The sequence below is a fragment of the Sander lucioperca genome, chromosome 6 (assembly GCF_008315115.2).
Source record: "Sander lucioperca isolate FBNREF2018 chromosome 6, SLUC_FBN_1.2, whole genome shotgun sequence".
In the NCBI taxonomy this organism is placed as follows: Eukaryota; Metazoa; Chordata; class Actinopteri; order Perciformes; family Percidae; genus Sander; species Sander lucioperca.
The window spans coordinates 34,960,774-34,985,661 of NC_050178.1; the positions used below are offsets into that span (position 1 = coordinate 34,960,774).

A 24,888-nucleotide genomic window follows, 5' to 3' on the forward strand; every position below is an offset into this window, starting at 1 on the left:
TCTTTTCAACCGTTTCTTCTTTTCCTAAACCCAACCGTAGCGTCGCAATAACACGTAGCCTCGCAATAGCACGTAGCCTTGCGATAACACGTAGCCTCGCGATAACACGCCACGTGGCTACGCTGTGACGTTGCAGACTGCCATCCACTGTATACAGCGTAGACATACACACGGATAGCTCAAAATGCGTACAGATAACACGCCACTTGGCTTTAGGAAAGTGGCGTGTATGTTTACGCAAAGTCATGATGTCATGTTTCAGACCAGCAGGTTGCTAGTGCCAACAAACATTAGCAATGTCATAATATTGCCCTGGACATTTCCCTGAGCTATTGTCAATAACATATCATCCAGCCTATTAAAATAATAACATGTTATTTACCATTTGTTTGACAATAAATAAGAATAATATGTAGGGTATTTGTTGTTGATTAATTTGACTAACATGACATTGTGCAACAAAAAAGAAACTGCAATGTTTTGGACCTGAGTCAAACATCTACCTGCACCAACTCCAAATATCTTTTCTTCTGGGATCTTAAAAGGCTTCTTCTATTTGTCTCGTTGACATAATGCCAACTAAAGCAAACTGGATGAGTTCATTCAAAATCTTGGCCAAAGCTTCCTCTATCCACCCCCACCTGTCAAATCCTGTAAGAGCATATGTCACGAGAAGAAGGACATGCAGAAAAGGGAACATTCTCACACATTTGGGACGTGTCCAGAGGCTTATTTGTAAGCCTGCAGGGTGTGGCAGGTAAGCTTCTACCTCAAAGGCAACAGCTCCCTCCCATGTAATTGCTCTTCATCAGATCAAGATGCATGACATTCCTACAGACTGTTTCAAGTAAGTCCTGCCAAAAGACAGAGTTAACTGCCATCAAAGGGGACAATCTCAAATTTGGATCAGTGGTGGTTGATGGGACTTCATTGTGTCGTTAGCTTAGGTTTCAGACTACACCCCAGTAATAAACATTGCTGAATGCAGAAAATACAGCGCACTGAGGGACTCAACCAAGCAGAATACAGCAGGAAAACTTAAGCCAGCAAAATGCATAAAAAAAGCCCTTACACAAAACAGTGTTATTCGCCCCAATAAGACATCCTCTTATCAGAGCTGGTACCATTCAAGCGAGTCAGAGGAAGGATGCATCCTCAGGCAAAGCAGTGATAGAGCCTTTGATAGAATTAAGCCAACGTCAAACAGCCAGTAGATGAGTCTTGTGAAGATAAAGCAGCCAGGATTGACAGGTCTGATAATAGTCCAAACAAAGAGAAAGTGGAGATTAAGGGGTTCCTTTTCAGGCAGTTAAGTGGACTGCCCAGAGGACACTCCAAAACATGGCTCATCTGTCAGGGACGGGAGGAATGGATACCATCCCTGACGCTTCATCCAGGGGACAGATAGTATCTCGGAATTCCTATAAAGAATGCTGTACTAGTTCAGCTTTTAGGCGATCATCAGTAGTCTACTTAATCAGCATGTTTGCATTTTTACAATAATACATTTAGTTGATACTCTTATTTAGAGGAATAAAAGAAATACAGTAAATGCAACACATAAGCATACAATCCAAAACTATCAGCTTCCAAGCAATCAAAACTAGAGTGCAAAGGTTAAAAGGTAGATAATATTCATGGTTTGACAGCAGAACAACTATCAGTGAAGTATAAGAAATACTTCCCAACCATGGGTATCTGTATCAAGGGGGTACCTCTGCAGTTTTCAGAGGGGACGTGGAAAGGTCAATTAACACGGCTGAAAAAATTAATTTGTTTTAAAAACAACATCTACATGTTTGTGATAAAGAGGAAAATAAAGAGCCAAACAGGATTACAAACTTTAGTAATTTACAGTTACCAGCAGTGGTGGAAAATGTAACTAAGTACTTTTACTCAAGTACTGTACTAAGTACAATTTAACAGTACTTGTATTTCACTGTATGACAAAGTATATAATTTCATAAGAATATATTTGAGTGGTGCAGGGGAAGGAGAACTTTAGCCCATCTTAAAGGGCTGTGGGGGTATATCAGATAAAAAAGGTTGGGAACCACTATATTGGAAAATAAACATGATCTGAGAAAATACTGCTTTTCATCATATGGGAAAAAAAACTGTGATCGTAACATGTTTAGATAAAATCAGTAGCAACCTGTCATCCTTTTTGACATTCTAGCCCATTACAGTAAATGCTCGCAGCAAGCTCAATTAGTGTGTCTTATCCCGGGGTAAGATAAAAGTTAGGAAACTTTAATGATCAGTTAGACTCTTCATATCAACACACTGAGTATCATAAATGCAGCCGTGCCTTTTTGTGCCTATAACCTTGGTCCTTGAAAAGCTGCTCTCTTTCTACAGTCAAAGCTAAAAGAGTGAATGAAAAGAAATGACGAGGAGTTAATGCTGAGGCGGCAGAAAAGGAGAGACAGTCACAGCACTCGGTTGTAACACAGTCTGGCACAACACTAACAAAGGAAATGAGCAAACCACACAGCAAATAACAGACTTTTATTCAACACTCTGGGCCCCACTCCTTACATCTGGGTGCCAACCCCCATCACTTACAAATAAACAGATTTATGAGAAATATTACACACAAATTACTACATTTGTCTAGACAGGACATTTTTGTAGCTTCACTTACATTGGCATGACCAAGTTAAATTTAAATAAATATGTAGATTGGTATATGTCAAACATTTACAGGTTCCAAATTCGCACTTAGGAGTAAATGGCATGAATCAGCAAATAAACTACATTTCTCACAGTGTAAAACTATACATATATGAGTTGGACTTCGCTGCCAGATAAACTAAACTAAATTATACTTCCTACAAAGAATAACTCTGATTTCAAGAATTTGAAAATGTAATAGCTGTACTTCCACAGTAATATGGCACATGGCATTCACCTAGGAAATAATTCAAGGTTATGTGAGCTTTTGTTAATGTGTCATTTGTTGTTGTTGTACTCATAAGTATAAACTATACTCTCATCATTGTATATCAATATAGAGGGAAGTCAAAGGAACATGACTGTCACTCTACTACCCATACTAGCCAACAGTGGAGTTTGCAGTGACAAAGGGAATACTTCAGATATTTTAATGCAATTTTTCCAGGCTCATGGTACTGTGCATGGTGGCTCACTGCGTTTACAGGGACACTTCAATGGTATGGTGTCATAATGAATGTTATAAGTTACACCTGTGCTGTTCCTGTTATGATAAGTCAAAATGTCAGCTGTAAAAAAAAAAAAAGGTCTTTGGCCATCACAAATTGGGGAAAAACAAGGATGAAAATTAACTAATAAATACAGTTTTACTGAAATGATGGGACAGCAGACTTTTACTACAACACATCATCAGAAGGGTGAAACAATTGGCAAATTATTTTTCACAATGAAAGGAAGAGCTGACATCAAGGGATCAAAAAGCAAATTTGCTATAAATGCTTGGCTGTGGGATTGTGAAGTGTGACCACACAAACCTAATCAATATTTCTCAGTGGCAGAGTATGGAATGTGTATCCAACTAAATTAAATGTGCTGTTTTAGTATTTCACTATACAAAAAACATTACAGATATAAATTATTAATATTACTTAAATATTCGTTGACATGAGTGTACACATTTCAGAGGCAGGCACAAGTCACAAACAGGTGCAACAGGTCGTACTCTACAGCTACTTCAGTCCTTTGAAAGTGGCTCTTCCATTTGCTTTTTCATCAGCTTAATTTTTAGTGTGTAATATTCCTCTTGTAGCTTGAGGACTGCCTCTTGTCTTCTCAGCACAGACATTTCCAAATCCATTCGCTCTTGCATAGTTTTGCAGTGTACTGCGGGTGGGGAAGTAGAGCAGGGGGTATCTAGGTGGTCTGAGGAAGCAGCAAAGCCAGTAGCACGATGTGTACTAAAATGCACTGCGAGTGATTTAGGGACGTTAGTGGATGCTGCCATTTTTTGTTTTGCTGGAGAAGTGGATGGATCTGGATATGCCGGGAGTTCAAGCTCTCTCAGTGGATGTTTGTTTGAGAATCTTTCATCTATTGTGTGCTCATTTTCATCACAGCTGAAAAAAAAGTGTGTAAATAATTTTGTTTGACAAGAATTTGCATTTCATCCTTAAGGTTTATAGTTGGTTTATCACTTACCTCTAGTGATATCCAGACACATAGATAGGTTTGCTTTAATCTGTCCAGATTCTAAGATTACACTTCTGATTTTGTTTTTAGTGTGCTCGCAGCACTGACAGATTACATTTGATAAATTAATGGCAGCATCTCTTTCCAGAAACAAAGTTACTGTTACTGCTACTCTAAATAATCCTGTGGACAGTTTTAATAGGGACTATTTATTTGGAACAAAGTTAAACTGAAAACTGTTCACAGTGAAGTTTGTGGATAACCCAAATATAACCAGGACAATAAGTGGGGTGAGAAAATACTGCTTGTTTTGCAATTGAGGTGATCAGACTTCAATAACAGATGTTCAATAAATTACTATATACAATTAAGTTCTGCTTTAATTCAGTCGAGCCACAAATACTAATATTTACCAAATAAACAAATACAAAATATATTACCTGTTTAGTTGAGTTTCCACCAACTCTGAGACTGAAGAGTCTTTCCTATCTTGTTGCAACATGTCTGACAGGTTCATCACAGAAATCACTACTTGAGTCACAGTACCAAACTGTTCAAGAGACAGGCCTTCTGTGAATGAAAAACCATGTCATGCATTCATTAATAATAAACACAATACCATAAATTCTATACAAACAGTGATGATGAAAATGTATTTTTCTGCAGCTATCCCCATGTATCCACTCTCGAGGCTTATTTCTTAGATTGTAGATTTAATAGTACCAATTTGTAAGACTTTTCATTGCTAACAAATAGCATATTTTTCTCACCTATGCCCGCTTGCCTTTTCTGTCGTTTGATCTCCTCCCTTGACTTTGCCAGCAGATTTTCCCACTTTTTGTTACAGTCAGAAACTGTACGCTGAATCTGTGGAAATGCAGTGTTGATGGCTTGGGATATTTCCTCCCAGGCTTGTCTTTTATCCTGTATTGAAACTCCAGTGCAGCACTTCCCTCTGATTATGTCTTTTCTCTCCTGCATTAACTGAGCAAGAAGAAGACACTCCTGGTCTGTCCAGTTAGGTTTTCGCTTCTTGCTGGACATCCCTTCAAGAAGTTGTAGGGGCATTTTTCTGAAAGACAGAGACAGAGACAGAGAGAGAGAGAGAGAGAGAGAGAGAGAGAGAGAGAGAGAGAGAGAGAGAGAGATAGAGAGAGAGAGATAGAGAGAGAGAGAAAAGAGAGAGAGAGAGAGAGAAAAAAGAGAGAGAGAGAGAGAGAGAGAGAGAGAGAGAGAGAGAGAGAAAGACAGATTGATTAGCTGACATTACATCCTTATAGCACATGCATACAGTGCAGCTAATTCAACACGAATGTCACCATACTTGAACATGATCATCTAATTGAAAGGTAAAGCTTTCTACTTAAGTCTTTTTAAACTTAAGTTATTATATTTAAGATGTTTTTAAATTTTAAGATTTTCGCTACCTGGAACTCAATCGAGACGAAGAGTAACTTGACAGCAGGTCAGACCTTTGCAGGATGTAAATACTATGAGGTGCAGTATACGCTACAATGAATAATTACTGATAAAACCTTAAGGTAAAATGTAAGGCTTTCTTCTCCGTCTCAGGGAAAATCCAAAGCGTCGCAGATCAATGACGTCGTCTGTTGGTGACGTGTCAGTTTGTTTACAGCGGTCCCTGCGCTGCAGCTACACTGACATGGCTGTGGATATAACTTTACTTTTCAAAGCCAGTGTCAAGACAGTAAAAACCAGGAACAAGGCGATTGGAATAGGCTTTGACTCTACCAAAGATGAAATTTTCAAGAGGAGCAGACCCAAGAGTGGCTTCTCTCCGAAGGCGAAAGAAGTGGTGAGTGTTCCTCCTCAAGCTAACTTTAGCTAACTGGGCTAGCATCGACACAAACTGATTTTACGTGTAATGACAGTAAATACTGGACTGTTTTAGTGATGTTTACTCATGCTGTAATGTAGAAGCAGCAGTGAGCATAGGAAATGTGAACAGCAAGTACGGCAATTCTCCGACATGCTTGGTGAAACTGAAACGCAATGCTTAAGTTTTGTATAGTGTGTATTACCAGATGTTCACAGTTAGCAAGGCCTCTCTCAGCAGTGTATATAATGTTATATATAACTACATTGAATGCATCGTGAATTATATAGGAGTTAGGAGTTGGCAATATGGATATAATACTCTATTAAAAACATTAAAAAAATATATTTTATACGATTGTATAGTACATTAGTTAAACATCTGACAAGTCAAGGCACTTTGCCACATTGCTGCTAAAATCATATAAAATCCACTATTGCCTCAAAACAGTCATGCTCATTGATTTCTAACATTGCCTAATACACCCCGATATATTAAAGGGATAGCTACCTTGCTATAAAAGATCCAGCAAAATCTCTGGCAGCTGGCATGTAATCTTAAAGTAGATATCTTAATGGCCAACACTAATGGGATTCATCCTCGTAACTCCTGTATGCGTAGGTTTAGTTGGAGGGAGTTGATGTGTGAATGTGTCAGCTGTATTGTATTTTACTCTTCTGATTATTGTGCTGTTCTGAAGATAGCAGTCTCCTATTTAGATCCCGTTACATAATGGTAGTATGCACTGGAGAGGACAAAATAACCGCAGATAGGCCTATTAAATGCCCCAACATTGTCATGTTTGAGGTGCCAAAATTGATTCAGTGAGAATGTATTTGCTTTAAGATGGTTCAGTGTATTCAAGGCGGCTCTACAAAATTCAATAAACCAAATTCCAACCTGTTGTGGCTTTGAAAACATGATTTCTATGGTCATATGCATGTTAAAGAAACAATTTCACTGTTTTATACAGGATAAATATTAACGTTATGGTCTACTCTTGACTAATGTATACTTTAATCATTTTCCAAGCACTCATCTAACCTGAAACTATAATCACATTACTAAGTGAGTCAGAGCTTTATTTTCCTCCCTGTGAATTTGTTAGTTATCTACTCAAAAAGGAAATTACTTTTCCTCAAAGTGTATTAGTGATGCACTGGTTTTCTATAAACCAAAATGTAATTTTACAGTATGCACTGCCATTCCATGTATTCAAAACAAAGTAGCTTTCCACATCCCCATTACTAACACAATGGTCTTTCTTTGTCCGTCTTTCACCGCATCATTGTTGCCAGTTATGTCACGTTGGAACGTTATGTCTGCTTTTCTTTTAAGACACGCTGTCTGTTTCTCTAACTCATCGTGCCTGGTGCCCACTGTTCTGGCATTAAGGTGTAAATTGCAGTTAGTAAATGTGGCATGGCTTGAGATAAAAAAAATCTTACAGATGGCATTAGTTAATCTAATGTCAACCCTTTTGGCACATATTTATACAACTTTGACATGTGTCACACATGTTTTGTCTACAGTGCAAATGTAAGCAAATCATGGCCAGCAATTATTAATATTATTATTATTATTATTATTATTATTATTATTTTCAAGCAGCAATTAGCATCAATAAATACTCAACTGTGTGGACTGAAGACTGCAAATAATATTACAACAGAATAACTTCTGAAGATAAATCCCTTCCAAAATGTCATCTACTGTACACAGAGAAATAAAGATTACTGAAACAACATAACACTATTTTTACTTGAACCTCGGTCAGACTATTTTAAAATCCTGCCCAGTGTGTACAGAATAAATGACTGCTCTGCTTGAGATCTGGGAAGACAAAAGCTAAGTTGTTCGAAAAACAAATCACATTGGGCCAACTGGCCAGACTTAGCCGTTTTGAGCCCAGAATATTTTGTGCCAGCTGTCAGGTCCGAGCGCCGCTGCTCCCCCAACACTGACAGGCCTGGATTCTGGGCTTTGAATCGATCCGGAAAATTGCCCAATGTGACCTAGACTTTAGGCTGCGTAAGCTGAAACGTTATTTATAAAAAAAATAGTAAAGAATATTCTCCTCACTTTCTTTAGATTAAAGAAAGACGTGGTGAGTTTTCTTATAATGTCCTGCACTAATTAAAACAGGGGTTCAATCTTCAACTACAGGTTGTAATTATGTACCTCTGTTTAAAGACTTAGCTTACAGTGTCCTGAACATGATTTCTTGATTTAATTGAGGAAGTTTCACGTAACTACCTCTTGCCATGGGACCTGACCTTAAAAACTTGGTAGGAGAGGCAACATTGCCATTTAATTAGTTCAGGAAACTTCAGAAAACATCTCAAATTTTATTCTTCCATTAAATGTACAGAGACATCATCAATGGTTGGCAGTAGGAGATGGATCATTGGCAACTAAAAGGCTTTGCTCCTTGTCATGAGTGTTGCTTCTACAGCCAGAAGTCCTTGGCCTGACATGAATATCGTGAACACAAACCTCTTCAAAGGCACCTTGAAGAACCACTTTACGTTTCCCTCGGGGAGTCAGGACTTTAAGTTGTACCTGATGTCAACCATCAGTCTGAGGCAAATATGAGCCCGGTCGCAGCAGCCCTGCACAACCACGTTTTTGTTATGTTCTGTTACGTTAATATTAGAAATGGTGGTTTCATTAAAAGCAGTGGTGCTGATTCAAAGAAACCCAAACCTATCCTGTGGTGCCTGCCCTCTGCTCTCCTCCCCCCCTACCGCTGTCTTCCTCACGCTGCAGATATAATCTCAAACAATCTCGGTGAAGCAGCTTTTGTAGAAATTGAAATTGCGAGTTTGGAATGTCCTGACTGCTACAGTTATGTCGCGGTTTTCACCCACAACTCAACTATCCATTCTTCTCTGTACAGACTCACAGAGGCAGCATTTTTTGTACAAGTTCCCTCTTCACATGTATGATTCCATAAACATGCTGCAATAACATTTTCTTTCGGCTCTCGAACAATTTCTTGGGGAAAGCCGATCCTCCCAAGAGCCAGTGATTAAAGGTGGAAGATCAAAACAGAGAAAATATTAAATTAGGTCCCCAGTAACAATGTTGACGGCCGGCACCTAATGCACAACAGATGTGGGTGCCCTTCAAGACATGCATAACTCTCCAAGTTCCCACTGAAGCTTCACAAAAATAGAAAGAAAACATCAAAGTTGACAAATACACAGTGGTCCTATGAGGCTTTTCCCACTCAAAAAGCAGCTCAATGAGAAAGGAAATGTAGCTTCTTTCAAGGCAAAAAAGGCTTGATTGACTAATAAGAGGGCCAGTGTTTACAGGGTGGGGTTTGGTTTGGGGAATCTTTTACCTCATAGGGGTCGGTTTGGGGCACTGTGATCTCCATTTCACTGCTCACCTCGTCTCTCTCCACAGCATGCTGCCCTTCTCAAGTTTAAATGGAGGAGGTCACTTTAAAATTGGTAAATTGTGTGTAGAAAATAGTGTTTGGCTCCCCACTGTGCCTTCAGTATTGGTATTCCAAAGTTGGCTCCTTCTCTCAGTGTTTTCTTAGAAACCCTGGCCATCAGCCAGCACTAAAAAGTATGTTGTGCTGTTAGAGTGTGACAACTTTCATATTGAAAAATTATGCTTGTATTTTCTCAAAACATTTAGTTTAGAATCTGGTTTACTTTATTTTTTCGTCAGTGATGATCAAGTTTCCGAGTCCAAAATGTTTGTTCAAAGTTATGTTTTGGAGGTACTCTGGACTATATCGGTGCAAATAATGTCTGATTATGAACATGAAAGTAACATATTTCCCCAATGAAATACACTGGGATATGTCAAGTCAGTGGTGGCACCACACTCAAAGATGGAGACCACACTTTAAAATGATGTGAAGGATCATTTTTATGATTCTATTAATGTTGTCATGCAGATGAAACTGGAGCATATTTGCAGATCTTTCGCATTTAACAGGCCATGTTGGATAGATAGTGTACAGCCAGCCACAGCAGCAAATGGAATACAGCAATGACATTTATGAGTTTGCATTAATGTCATTCATTTAGGGAATAAAGTACGGAAGTGTGGAAATATTTTCTTTTTGTCTTGACAATTTTGAAAGGCCTCTTCTTAAAATAAAAGTTGTTGTCGGTCAAGTAACAAAGTTAAAACATTTATGGTAGAAGCACAAAGCCTAAGTCTCGTAGGTAAAATGTACCTACTTGAATATGCACAAAAAAGCCTTGCACAGGGCCAGTACATTTTTCAGAGAATAAAAAAACAATCATTCATATAGTAAATTAAAGGCTACATTCTGACTGTTGATGATATTGTCTCATTAAACAAAGTGGAGTCTGATATAAACCCCATTGTATTGCAAATCCAGTGGAAGGGTGCAATCTATATTAATTTCATGTAATAGTATTTACAGAAACATGGCTGGATGGGTAAAAGTGGAATAATCTCTCCAACCCCAAGAGACTTGAAAACCTTTCCTCTTACATTTCGACACAAGTCACAAACACATTGGCACACAGGTAAAAACATGCTGGCATACAGCTGTCAAAGGACTAAACTCCGTCGGGACTTCAGTCATGGGGAAGGGATTTGCAAGGATCATCCTGAGATGAACATGCTGCTAAATTGTCTCTTTACCATTTGGCCTAATCTCTGCACTGTTTTCCCATGAAAGCCAGGCAAATTGAATTTGAAGGCATCTGCTGTCATGCCTGAGCACAATCTTGATTTTGTTTCACTGCGTGCAACAAAATGCTTTTGCATGATTCGTGAAAATGAAAATAAAAGAGGAAAAAGTGGTGAAACGCAGATTAACAGATGTACCAGTATGTCAAACTCTAAATCACGAGATGGACACCAGATACTCTACAGACAAAGTAGTGGAACAAAAGCAATGTGGAGCTCAATAGGCAAGGCTACATTTGAACATTTAAACATGTAGCAAGACTAAAGCAGCAGCTGCTGGCGCTTTTTGAAGAATGCTGTCAAGCTTTGTCATTAGACATCTTAGTTATTGTGAATTACAATCATTGAAACACTACCAATGCAGATGACAGCAGGCTGCATACTTGACCCTGACACTTCAAAACACAGAGTCTGAACCATGAAACTGCAACAGATGTGTGCTCCTCTACTTAGAGACTTAGAGTTCTTTTTTGTTCTAGATTAAGATGTTAGTGCAATAGGACATGGGGTATTAATTATGTATAGTCATTTCACATTGATATTGAATGCATCAAGTGAAACTAAAGCAGATAATGTTTAACTTATAGTAAACATATTGTTTACTTTTCAGTTGTGTAAATAAAAGGCATTGTTTAAGGCAAAGGTCAACAGAAAAATAGTTTTAGAGTTACTCTGGTTTGACATCTGCACTGCTGAAATGTCTTTTGTTTCCAGGCGCACACATTTTGCTTATAGTTGCTTTCTCCATTGGTCAAATTATACGGCTTCACATCAGATGCTGATTGGATATATTTTTACATGCAATTCCTCTGGTTTTTGTCTTTACAGCTGTTGTCTAACCTCTGCCATCACTTTTTGACACCAAATTTGACATATTGTTGAGAGTGAAAGTGTTTTATTTTTCACAAGTCCCCTTACAAATTCAGCAATTTACCATCTATGAAAGGAAAGTTGTCATGTCACCATCTGTTGTTTACTCGTAATTGTGCACATTTTTTATTCCACGACATGATATGGGATTACTTGGATTGTCACCCATCCTGGTTTATCTTGGCAATTGAATTGGATTTTGGGGGCCACCATTTTTTTTTTTTATATATATATATATAAAGCTACTTATTAAAGTACCTTATATCTAGCATCAGTTGTTATGCCCATTATCATGAGTCATTATTGTTATTATTATTTGATTCTAAATGGCAGGGACAGGGGAAAATGGCACAAGTTACTGAGAATTATCCAGCGTTGATGTTTTCCATATTGCCATCGTGAATACAATATCCACATTTATGAATTAGCATATTTAAAGCGTGTCATCATTTGTTTTTATATTTGCTACTGCTGACCTGAAACAACCAATTCACTTGCGCACACACACACACACACACACACAATTTTTAGATTTTACACTTAAGTGAGGCTTGATTTTAGAGCAAATCAGTTACTGTATATTGCATTGATACAACCAGCATGCTGGTGAATCTGAATAGACTAAAACACTGAGCAAGAGGAAGGGAGGGAACCTGTTGATTTACCTGATTAACAGACTTCAGATCATGCGACTGTAAAACACGCTCTGATTATTCAGGAATATATAGCAGGAATCACAAACACTATCACAATATTACATAATCACGCTTGCTTTTATCAAATAACTGGCTTTGTTTATCTGATTGTGACCTGTCACTTGATGTCTCACTACCCTTTAACATTGCCTCTGTTTTTATTCATTTATTTAGTCTACTGTGGTGTCCAGGTTTTTTGTGAGTTAAACGTAACAGCCCCAACCAATACATCTGTTTCTCATTAAATTGATTGTTGAATTATGATTTAGTTGCTTCAAAATACAGCGCTGTAGTTTCCATTGAATTTTGTCCAAAACAGACTGCAAGACCTGTCTCAATGTCTCAGGAGGTCACCCTCCTGAGACCTCTTGCTTCTAAAATACTTTTAATTTGTTGTAAACGAGAGAGACGATTTAGAGATGTGACACAGTCTTACAGCACAATGGCAGCTAGTTGTCTATACTCTTTACTAGGGGTGGGAATCACCAGAGGCCTCACGATACTTATGTCACAACGATACGATATTATTGCGATTTTAAACATATTGCAATATTCTTGCGATATATTGCAATTTATTACCTTTTTTCCAACTTCAAATTGTTCCCAATTTCAAATGATGTCCCCAAAAGGAAACTTTGTCAACATCTGTTTTATCTAAAACAAATTCATTTCTCTGTTCGTTCTTCTCACTTCGCGTTTATTGCTGCAAAATTGGATTGTCAAGCAGACAAACTGGCCAACACATAATAATAGATCGATACTTGGCGTCTGTGTATCGATACGGTATTGCCACGGAAAATATCACGATACTATGCTCTATGGATTTTTCCCCCCACCCCTACCCTTGACAACACACAATGTCTCCACTGATGTGCCTCAGTGTTTGGATTGTAAGTTGACATTTTGTATCCATGCATGATCTGACCTGCATGATTAAAAATGAACAAACACCCAGACTGTATTCAAGTGCTGCTTAATACGGCTTTGACTTATCCAGTAAATATCAAAACACAGTAATACAACTTTAGCACATCAAAAAAGGTCAAAGACCCTGTTCATATAATCATCAAAGTGTTCTTTGATGGTACTTTTTGTTTGTTTAAAGAGCTGACTAAAGCGTTGTAACTGCAAATAGACATAAGAAGACAAAACTGAACCCATTAGAGAGTCAGACATAAACATGATAATAAAATCAGCATGCGGCAGAGTCCTCTCCACTGAAGCATCCTCTCTGTATCAGGCCCACATACCTAAACATAACATAGCATGGCGTCAGTATGGATAGCCCTCGGTCAAGACACACATGAACTTAAACCAAAGCAGGGCAGTCATCATCAAACTCTGTCAGTTACCTGGATTTAACAAAACAAAGAGCCATCCAAGCTCTTTAGAAATCTGCTAGCTAAGCCTTTTCTCTTTTCTTCCTCATAATAATCCCCCCTGATGGTTTGTTTGGGCTCAATCGGGGCTTGAGGGAAACGGGGAAGGAGAAAGGAGAAAACGAGGAGGTAAAGTGGGGGTCCTTGATGATGACGAGATTAGATGTAGCCCGGCAGACTGTCTCCTTCTGCCGTCGCTGCGAGCTCTGCCTCACACACACCTATGACGGTTGCACGTATACACACACACACATGCTACATACACACATACACGGTGAGCCGCATGCACAAGGCCACCCCCTTCCTCAATGTTAATGTTATTACTTGCTCTTTAGGGTCTTAAGTTACAAGAGCAATTGATCCCTCTGACCCCCTGCAAACTCTTGAGGTTGTGCTGGGAATCCGAGCTCCAATGTATACACACAGGAGACAGCTCAACCCCCAGAGCAGCACTCTTAACACTCCCCGGCACCCCCATAACACACACAGACACACACACACACAGACGCATGCTTTTTTTTTTGTATCTGATGTTCGAATGCTGTGGATTTAGCACTGCCTGCTGGTCAAAAAGGTGCAGCACCATGGACAGAGTTCTGCAGGCAAATATAGTTTGTAAATAAATAAAATGCTAAAGCCAAGTGCTAATTGCAAGCCAAAAATATAGTTTATAGGTAAAAGATAAATTAGACATGCCATGTAAGAGGTTATATTTTCCACTTTGTGTCAGGCCAAGGTAGTCTCAAAAACTGAGAATTACTGAAACTCAAAAATGGGCTTCCACTACGACTAAGAAAACCATAAAATATTCACTTTTGAGAAGCTGGAGCCTGTGGGTTTTTTTGTTACCATTTCTTCTTAAAAAATGACTTATTAGCAAAATAGTTGCCAATTCATTTTTGGTCGATTGACTAATTCATTATTCAACAAATTGTTTCAGCTTTACACCAGATTAAAGACTTCACATTAGACTTGAGTGGAAGAGTTGAGATATAGCCTAACACTCCTAGATGAATCACCAATAAAAATGATCACAGAAGACTGTAATTGAAGCACATGCTAAGATCCTACAACTAACAACAATTTTGGATAAAAGAAACTTCACAACAACTGTAGGCTGAGTCCTTGGCAGCGGCCCGGGTTTGAATCCGACCCGCAGCCCTTTGCTGCATGTTGCCACCCCTTTCCTCTTTTCAAGCTGTCCTGTTGATTAAAGTCCTCATGTTAGTGGCTGGGTTTAGCTCAGTTGGTAGAACAGGCGCACACATACAAAGGTTAACTCCTCGATAAAGTGGCCGCAGGTTCGGCTCCGACCTGCGGCCCTTTGCTACATGTCATTCCCCTTCTCTCTCCCCTTGCATGTCTTCATCTGTCCTGTGGAAATTAAGGCCTAAAATGCCCCAAAAAATGATCTTTAAAAAAAAAAAAAGTGCTCATATTATGCTCATTTTCAGGTTCATAATTATATTTAGAGGTTATATCAGAATAGGGTTACATGGTTTAATTTTCAAAAAACACCATATTTTTGTTGTACTGCACATTGCTGCAGCTCCTCTCTTCACCCTGTGTGTTGAGCTCTCTGTTTTAGCTACAGAGTGAGGCATCACACTTCTATTCCAGGAGTATTCCATTGTTGGGAGTCGCACATGCACAGTAGCTAGGTAAGGACTGCTAGCTAGACAGTTGCAGAGTATCAGGGCGTGCCATGCTAGCAGCTAGGCGAGCGTTATAACGTGTGTTACAAAGTGACCACGTTTGTCTCTGAAGTAAAGGCTGGACTACAATAGAGCTGTTTGGAGCAGTTTGTGAACAGTGTTTTCTGTTGGAGATGGTAAGTCCCTTTGGGGTGGACTTTGGGCTTTTTCACTTTGTAAACCTAGTACATGCACAAAAAAGATATAACACAATAAAGGAAAGGGAAAAAGCCAAAAAGCATAATATGAGCACTTTAAAGGCCATAAAAGCTCCGAAAAATAATCTTTATAATAAAAAAGTGTATAAGATACACATTGGAATGGCTGAATGCATCATTTATTTACTGAAGCAAAACATTATTACTAACTTTGTAAAATAGCTCATACTTTCCCACCAACAGGATCACCCAGGATATTGGGCAGTATGACTGCAGGCATCAATTTTGCAGGAGCTCGCTTCAAAGTTTCCTCATTCACTGAGACACTACATAACGGACAATGTTTTGAAAAACCATAATAAAGGTTCTCTTCTCCCCTGAACCCCTCTCTAAGCTCAATTGCTCTGAACAACAATTAACTCTTAACCTCAAATAATTGTATTATTACAAGGGTCAGCTTGCCTTAACAGCCCTTGCCTGCGTTAGTGCCCCATAGCAGTGTGTCATACATCACTGAATTACCTTCTAAACCAAAGGAGGAGTTCTAGGTTTCCAACAAATTGCTTAGCTCTGTTTATTTTGACACCTACTTTCTGAGTCAAAAAACTTGTCATTTTTCAAACGTCAGCTCAAATAAAAAAAACTGCTTCAGGTCACTGTGATGCTAGGAGTGAATGTTTAGAAACATTATTAGACTGCTGGTGCCAGGTTACCCCCTTGCAGCCAAGGCAATTTGATAATTGAGGTTATTAGAGTGAAAAGGCTGAAGACAGGGTTGCTATCAAAATAATCTCCCACGCTTTGGGGTCGCTGTCACAGTCAAACTCATTGTGTCATATTTCAATCCTTAGCTTGTCTGAGTTCTGTCTTCTTCTGGATCTAACAGAGCCTGCTATGTGTATGCAAACCCACTTGGACCCTGCCAGCAGAGCTCTGTGGACAGGAAAGCAATTTGGTCTTTTTTAGTATTTGACTGAATTACAGGAGCAAATATTGGATTGAACCAAGTTTCCTTTGGTTTGCCTGTGCACACATACACTTGGACATTTTCTCTGTGATAAATAGTAACACATCATGAATTTAAAGCTTATTAGAGGTCAGTGCTCTCTATGCAGCCGCTCAGGGTTTTATTTATAAGAGCTGTTTGACAAGGAAATTGCAGGTTTGATTTTTGTATGTCCTAAACTTGATGAATTGTCAAAAGCAAATATTGAGAATTCAAAGAGATAGACAGACATTGGTCACCTGTCACATCCAATAAATACAAAAGTATACATTTGCTCTGGCTCTGTCTAAATGTAGTTGGGAGAAAATAGTTTCCTGGTACACGTCTAAAAACTCTTTCATAAGCCGTGTTTACATGGTTAACATAATTTAGGTGCAACTGAGGCATGGCATTTAAACAGACTCATTGACATGAAGGTAATCAAGTAATGCTTCTTCTCACTTTATCTTGGCAGATCACGAACATCACCAAGCTCAAAGACTTTCTGCTACAACACAGAAAAGATTATGTGAGCGCCGGAAGGTAAGCCTCGCCAAACAGTCGCAGTAATCCACCACAATCGACAACAGCAGCGGTAAAACCCTTCAAGGCTGCAGGGGGAGGCCAGTGAAGAGACAAACACTTTGATTCTGACTAAATTCAGAGAAGGTCAGAAGTCAGGGCTCCTTGAAGGTACCATCAAAAATGCCTCCAGTGTGTATGTGTGTGTGCTGCAGGGGGCTGTCTGCTGGCACAAGGTCAGCAGCGAGTAGGGTGGTCTGTAGCGGCAGGCTCCAGACTAATTGTCTGGAATAATTGAGCTGCAACCAAGTGAAGAACAAATCACGCCCTGGGACTAATCCAGGCCTTCCTCCTTTCAAGGCCCCCTCTGTGTTCTGTAGGTGTGGGTGTGTGGAGTAGCCTATGTTTTGTTAGGTTTGTTGATAAAGCCTCAACAGAACACATTAACTGAACATTAGAGATGTCAATGGGTGGAGTGCAGCAGTATTTAGCGGTGGGAAAATCCATCAAGTCTCCAGTGGTATGTACACAAGTCTCGTCTACCGTCAGCCTTGCCATCAACCGTTCCTGTCTTCCGTTCTCCTCCACACTGTGACTTTGCCTGACAGAATAATTATGGACTATGGATTATACTGAATACACTTCCAAATGTTTATAGAATTAGTGTTGCTGGTCGTCATTTCAGACCAAGTATGGTGAAGGTTAAAATAAAAGCCGTATTCATGGCGTCCTTAAAAGGAATACGTTTAAACATGTTATGACTGTATCTTAACCGATCCAAAAATCCTTCTCTAGGTTACCATACGTATGGTAATGGATGACTTGTTCAATTTGTATCACTGCATCTTTGTTCTTCCTTTTTAGTTTTATTTAGAGGCTGCAACTAATGTTATTTTCATTGTCAATGAATCTGTCGATTATTAAAAACATTGAGAAATGTTCATTGTTCATCTTTAAATAAACTGTTACGTACAACCAACAGACTAAAACCCAAACGTATGAAGATGTAAGCCATAAAATGTTTGGCATTTGTGCTTGAAAAGTTACTTGATTGCTGAATTATCTAAATAGTTGATGATGAATTATCGGTCAATCGACTAATCGTTTCAGCTTTAGTTTTATCATAGTTATACATGGATATTTTTTGCAAGAATTAGTCTTTTTAAACCAATCAAGCTAGATCAAAATCCAATCCAATCTAACAACTCAAATTCCACCTTTACAGAATAGAATCATCACCAGCTTTTAACATTAGTTATGCATGTATGTAATGTGTCCACCAGAGGGAGACACAAGCCTTAACAACACACCACCGCCTGACATCAAGATGTTGAAGTCACAATCATGGTCACTTCTGTGGAGTTTCTTGTTCTCATGTTTGTGCAGGTTTAGTCTGATTGTTTCAATTTCCGCGCAAAGTAATAAAACATGAGCTCAGGTGAATTGGACACTCGTAACTCGACCATTTGTGGAACCTTGAATATTCCCATCTGCCCAGTGCATGATGGGTACGGTCTCTGCCCCACATAATGTTGAATATGGATATGTAGGGGGTACAGAAAGTGGTTAAAGGTAAATAGACATGAATATTAGGGAGGATGAAGGATCTGTCAGTATTTAGGCCACATTTAATAAAGCTGTGCTCTTAAGAGTCTTTGTTTGAATATCAATCAAACAGTCAGCTTTTGACACATGCCCACAAAGTATTTAAACTTACTGTCATTGTTCTTGTCTGTTTTACAGCCTTATCTCATCAGATCTTACCCGTATGACGGACAATGAACGAGACCAGATTGACCAGGATGCTCAGATCTTCATGAGGACCTGCTCTGAGGCTATCAAGCAGCTACGCAATGAAGGTGTGTGCTTATTTTACTGTGCAGCACATGAACTAGTTTACAAATCTTATTGGAAATGTAAAATAGGCTCTCAGATAATGCTAATTTTGTCTTGCATTGTGAAGCATGATGCAACTTTCAAGACATCAACAGGGAGATGAGAGGAAATTGGATTTGTTGTTACTTTTTGGTACCATACCAAAACCTGCGAGTTTGTCTTTAATAAGTTAATGTTTTCACCATAGCGGTGAAGCAAGTGACATCAGCCCAGGTAAAGGAGCACAGAGGGGCAGTGCTGGACCTCATTGAAATTTATCTGAGAGGTGAGTTCATGCAACTCATTACAGTTTAAACAGTGCATGTCTTTTATACCTTGTGTTCTATGGAGTGTCTTGTATGCATCCATTTATTTAATCGTTAGGACATTTACTGGCTCGGGGAGTAAGTAAGTGCGAGCCCAGCAGACAGGTTGTATTGGTTTTAACATGCGCATCCTGCATACCTGAAATCACTGAACCAATATCTCAGCAAACAGGACTGCATGGTAACATCATGTGTACCTTGATTGTTTTTAAGGAGTATGTAAGCTGTACTCTGAACAGAGAGCAATCAGAGTCAAGAGAATGGTGGACAAGAAGAGGCTGTGAGTATTTGCATACCTCATTCACAACAATTATTTACTTCCTAATACTTTCAAAACTTGGCTCTTGATTTGCATGAGCCTGTGCTCTGTGGTTTTAGGTCAAGACTGGCACCAGAACACCACAGTCGAGTGGCGAAAACACTGGAGGTGGAGCCCACAGAGGAGAAGACCGTCAAGGAGGAAAGTTCTGGTAAGTTAGTGAGTCGTCTTGAGACACAAAAACTGGTACAAGCAACCCTAGTCTATATCCACGGCGTTCCACTTCCGGGATTGCTCCGTTGCCGCCGGAAATTCCACCGTATGTTACTCTTTTCAGCCAGATGTCCATTACTTTACGCTTTCTTTGTGTTGGAATTTTTTAACTCCGGTGGATTTATGAGGACTATGGTTAACTGCTCCTCAGATCTCTGCAGGGTAAATCCAGACAGCTAGCTAGACTATCTGTCCAATCTGAGTTTTCTGTTGCACGACTAAAACAACCTTTGAATGTACACACATTCCACCAAAACAAGTTCCTTCCCCAGGCTATTTTGCAGCCGCTCCGTGTCTCTTTCCGGTGCTTAGCGCCGCCCATGACGATTGTAATTGGTTTAAAGAAATGCCCATAAACCACAGCACGTTTTTCTCCCATCCTGGAATGCTGTGTGGACTAGCCAGACCTTCCACCGCAGCGCTGTGGAGGAAGGTCTGGCAAAGCGAGACTAAAGCAACCCTGATACTACTGACTTGTTCTCTGCTGGTTTGGTATTTTTGTGTATATAGCTATTTCTGTCCCTGTAAAATGCACTTGTCCTTGCATTCTGTGCACAACAAGAAAATATAGCAATAGTGACAGAATTGCACAGGAAACACCATTAGATACATTTGGTCAAAAATGCAACTTTAAAGGGACTATATTAAGAATGCATGTAAAGCAGCCTGTACTGCATTAAAGATGAATGGGTGATTATTGTGTGTATATCACTACTATATATCTACTTCTGTTAGATACTACTACTGTCTTTAAATTGGTATAAAAGTGCTTCATTGTTTACATTTCTACAGCCATCTGAAGGCAGCAGGACCAATCTTGGTATTTCATCTGCAGTCTCTAATTTGTAAAGTGCCATGCCTCAGCGCAGCACCATTATGCCTGATGATTCATTGTGGGCACTTGATTAAATCCCAACCATTATGTTGTAATTCTGCCGTTTTATGTAATCCAAACCATCAGTTGTTGGGAATTACAGTTAAAATATAGGGATACACTTCCTTCTCTTTCTTCTTTACATATCTTAAGATAAGGTATGTAAAGATCACATAACATTCTCAGGACCGTCCGCATCCATATGTTTATCCAAAAAGACTGGCATGGCAACAGCTGCATTTGTCTTCACACTTAATTCATTCTTCAGTTTAATAACATGATGGTGAGTAAGAGCTTAACTATGACAATAAAGCTTTTGGTTAAGTTTTATAATAGCGAGTCTAAAAGCAAATTGACTTCATTGTCATTATCACGTTAACAGGATTATGATGTGAACCATGAACACTGCTTAACCCTCTGAGGTCTAAGGGCTTTTTTCACATATCTTCTTGAATTCTCCTTTTAAGGGTATTTGCATATAACCTGATCCCCATGTACTTCATATCAAAATGTTCAGAACAAACTCAGCTTTCTGTATAGTGACGCCAAAATTGTTCCAGAGCAATGTGTAAAGAGATAATTTGGCCCTAAAGCGGAAATATTTCTCTAATTGTTTTGGTGCTTGAAATGAGTTTACAAAAGTCTTGGGTTCACAAAAGTAGCATAATATATAAATAAAATAGTAAATAAATGTCTAAAATAAATTTTGTAATATCACTTTTTGAGTATTTTGAGTTTCAGTGTTAAAGACATTTCTTCCTCAACCTCATTATTACTTAAGAGAAACAAACTGAAGTCACCAAAGTAAATGTAGCACATTTTAATTGTATTTTATTGTACTAATTTTCAACCAAAAATGCACATAATTAAAACCATGACTGTTTCAAACTAAATAAATATATTGTCTAATGTCTGGGGAAAACATTGCATGACACCAAGGCTCATCATTTGTCTTTGGCTGCATATTATGTGTGCTGTATATTGACCCTCCCAGAGAACAATAATGTTTACTTGAAGAAGTCCCTCTGCACCCACTCCATTTGATGAGCCATTTTCATCAAGCACCACGGAGATTGGCTCAGTGGTTGAAAAAGTTTCAGGCATATGATGTGTCATGGTAATTATTAATCAACACATTCCTACAATTTATATTCCCTCACACCTAGTCCCTATGTGCAGTGTTGCTGCAATGATCTACAGTTGTTGGGACCACATCATGAACAATTTTCAGCACAGACTGCTCTTGTGAAATGTGGTGAAATGTAAAGTGACTACAAGGATACAACATTAAAATAAATCCATCTAAAAAAAAAAAAAAAAAACACATAGTGTTATATTTGAGTTTGAGTTTATTGAATCCATGCCCACAGTTAAAACAACTGAATAAAAAGCTGAACTTACAGTACATCAGGTTAGAAAAATAAAGGGTCGAGCCCTATAAATAAAGTCCTTTCAAAGAGAAAATTAGCAACTAGATGAGCAATTCAGATGAACAGTGTGAAGTGAAAGTGAAAGACGTATTGTGAGTTTTTACTTTTCCTTCCTGTAGAGAAGAGTGTGTCGGAGGTCCCCAACAACCCGGTCAACCTGTGGGAGGAGGGCCGAGTGGAGGACGAGCTCTCTCCTGAGGAGATCCAAATGGTGTGGCACCTTCATTCATGTTATACAGTATATGGAGATCTGTATGATTCATGCGTGTCTCATAAAAGTACAGCTATACTTAGACGAAATCTAAATGCACAAGGACTCAGCAAAGTGCACAATCATTGATTAACGGAGGAGGTTTTTAGGGAGAATTCATCCATAGGAGTCCAAATAACAGACTCATTTGTACTTTTGAAATATGTCATTACAAAAATAACCCAGTGAAGTGTATTTTCACAAAAGTACACAGTTAAAGGAACACGCCGACTTATTGGGAATTTCAGACAGGTTTGTTGCAAAGCAAATCATTCCGCCTAAGTACTATATTCTTCCGCCTGAGAATATAGTTCCCGGTTTGTTTACGGTTAGAAGATGGCTGTGTCTCATGTTAGGTTGTTTTTTGTACACGCTGTGACTCTACAAATCACAACATGTAAATAGGAACATGTTGGCATTATTTTGTCACTTATTGGGAGCAGTAGGATTGCTGGAACCATTCACCTGCATGTTCTGTGCTGGCCTGCTGCCGCTGGAGCCATCAGACAGCCTTACAGCACGCACGGAGATGAGAAGAGTATGTATGGACTTGTCTAACTCTGGGTGGTTACAGTGAATAAGCTAAATTCCCAATAAGTCGGCGTGTTCCTTTAAGTTCATTTAGCCTTTTTGCTAGATGGACCTCTTTGAAGGTTTGTGGTTCAAATGATACAGCATATCACATCTCCTAGTTACACAGAATTAACGTTGGACATCTACCTAAGCATTATTGATGAAGATGTTTTGTTATTGTGCATTTCTGTCTAGTTTGAGCAAGAGAACCAGAGGTTGGTGAGTGAGATGAACAGCCTGGTGGATGAAGTGAGGTGAGTCCTGCTCAGCACACACGTTAACGTTCCTTTTTTATTAACAACATGTCTATTACCAGGGGATGTCTGTGATTTCATTCTGTTCACACATCAGTATTGTGAATCAGTGAAGTGAACGGTAAAATGATTTACTAGGGAACAGTGGTAATCACAGTCTTGTGTGTTGAGTGTGTTGCACAATGTCACTTCCCCTCCCACTAAATTACACAGCCCCTAGTGATTGAAAAGCCAGGTGAGCAAGACAACAATTGTGTGAAATACCAGATGTCGATCCAGACAGGATTAAAATGACCCAAGGACATAGGTGTTTGCAGATTAAATTGTTACTGTGTTAGCCAGAGAAAATCACTGACATTTTTGTTCCAGATGGAACAAAAATGGTCCTACGGTGAAAGTGACCTGCCCCTGTATTACTAATGCCATCTGGAAGGGCTTAAATATGCTAGGCACTCTATTTTATATTAATGCTTTCCTTTTGTGCGCACCAGACAAATCGAGGGGAAGGTGGTGGAGATCTCTCGACTGCAGGAGATCTTTGCTGAGAAAGTCCTGCAACAGGTGAGTTCCTTCTATTTCATTCACTTGGACTCTTCATTTTGAGAAGAAGTTGTACATAAACTCACTGTCCGTCTCACGTTCCGTGACAGGAAACAGAGATAGACAGTATTCATCAGCTGGTTGTGGGTGCTACAGAAAACGTCAAAGAAGGCAATGAGGATATACGAGAGGTAACATCACTGATCTATTCTGCATATGCTATTCATACTTTACATTATCTTTTCCTTTGGTTGATGTTAATAAATCTGATCAGTAAAACGTCACTTTGTTTACTTCTATCACAAGGCAATCAAAAACAACGCTGGCTTCCGGGTATGGATCCTGTTCTTTTTGGTCATGTGCTCTTTCTCTCTCCTCTTTCTGGACTGGTACGACAGCTAACGCATCTAGCCAGCATGGACTCTATACGACAGGAAACCGTCTGGCTCTGGCACATATTGGTTATCTCATACAGACGTGATGAAATCACTGAGACTGAATGTACGGTTTACCGTGCTGGACCTGGTGTACAGAGTGCTCTTCGTGAAGATTCTGTGTTCAAGTGGAGATGGCAGTTCGCTCTTCCTTGATGCTATCTATTAATGTTTGTCCAGTGCAGCTTCAGTGTTTAAAAGCACTTGAATGGACGCAAGCTTTGTATGGAGCACTGTGTCCACTTTAAGTGTGTGTATGTTTGAACATTCAGACTTACTGTATCACTAAAAGCAGTGACGATGGTTTAATTGGCAGCAACTTTTCCTGTCTGAGCGACGGACAAAACGACATTTATTTCTGATCCCTTTTGAAGCAGACTAAAGGTTACTGTTCAGAATGACAATACATTCACTTGTCTCATCTACACTATTTAAATACACTTCTGTACCTCAGTGACATAAATTATACTTTGCTGTCAAATGCTGATGAATGTTTTGCTTTCCGGGCAATTATGAGCAGCAGAACAATTTTTTAATATCTTTCACAGCATAACTGTACTGACACACCACTCACATTCTAGTAAAAGTAATCAATAGTCTTAAATTAAATTCTGTGTCTTCTTTCTTTACTTTAGGGTATGGTTTTATAACAGTTAATACATTTCATATGAGATAACATCAAGAGCAGCAGAGAGGCACAGCCTGCTCTGGTTCGAAGCTGCTGATATGTCTGCTAATCGGTTTATTAATTCAATTCAATTCATTCATTTTTCAATTCAAGGAAGATTAAGAACAAGGCTTTCAAACGAGTTATAATTTAGTTTA

The 24,888-nt window shown here is 39.0% G+C and overlaps 2 protein-coding genes across 3 annotated transcripts; one reads left to right on the plus strand and one right to left on the minus strand.

The window, feature by feature from the left end:
* Positions 1 to 2,496: 2,496 nt before the first annotated feature.
* Positions 2,497 to 5,740, minus strand: LOC116034261. Of its 2 annotated transcripts, none has more exons than XM_031276856.2 (4): positions 5,682 to 5,740; positions 4,917 to 5,218; positions 4,587 to 4,716; positions 2,497 to 4,073 (listed from the first exon to the last, which is right to left on the minus strand). In XM_031276856.2, exons 2-4 carry the CDS (start codon positions 5,212 to 5,214, stop codon positions 3,692 to 3,694), a joined length of 810 nt encoding a protein of 269 aa, XP_031132716.1. In that variant the 5' UTR covers positions 5,215 to 5,218; positions 5,682 to 5,740; the 3' UTR covers positions 2,497 to 3,691. The 2 variants fall into 2 exon arrangements, with proteins under 2 accessions (XP_031132716.1, XP_031132706.1); XM_031276846.2 differs by having other exon boundaries at positions 5,574 to 5,735.
* A 4-nt stretch (positions 5,741 to 5,744) lies between these two features.
* Positions 5,745 to 24,672, plus strand: stx18 (syntaxin 18). Its single transcript, XM_031276833.2, has 11 exons — positions 5,745 to 5,962; positions 16,929 to 16,996; positions 18,719 to 18,834; positions 19,059 to 19,136; positions 19,390 to 19,456; positions 19,555 to 19,646; positions 22,132 to 22,223; positions 23,031 to 23,089; positions 23,581 to 23,650; positions 23,740 to 23,820; positions 23,936 to 24,672. The coding sequence occupies exons 1-11, from the start codon at positions 5,810 to 5,812 to the stop codon at positions 24,029 to 24,031; spliced, it is 972 nt and encodes a 323-aa protein (XP_031132693.1). The 5' UTR covers positions 5,745 to 5,809; the 3' UTR covers positions 24,032 to 24,672.
* Positions 24,673 to 24,888: the final 216 nt, after the last annotated feature.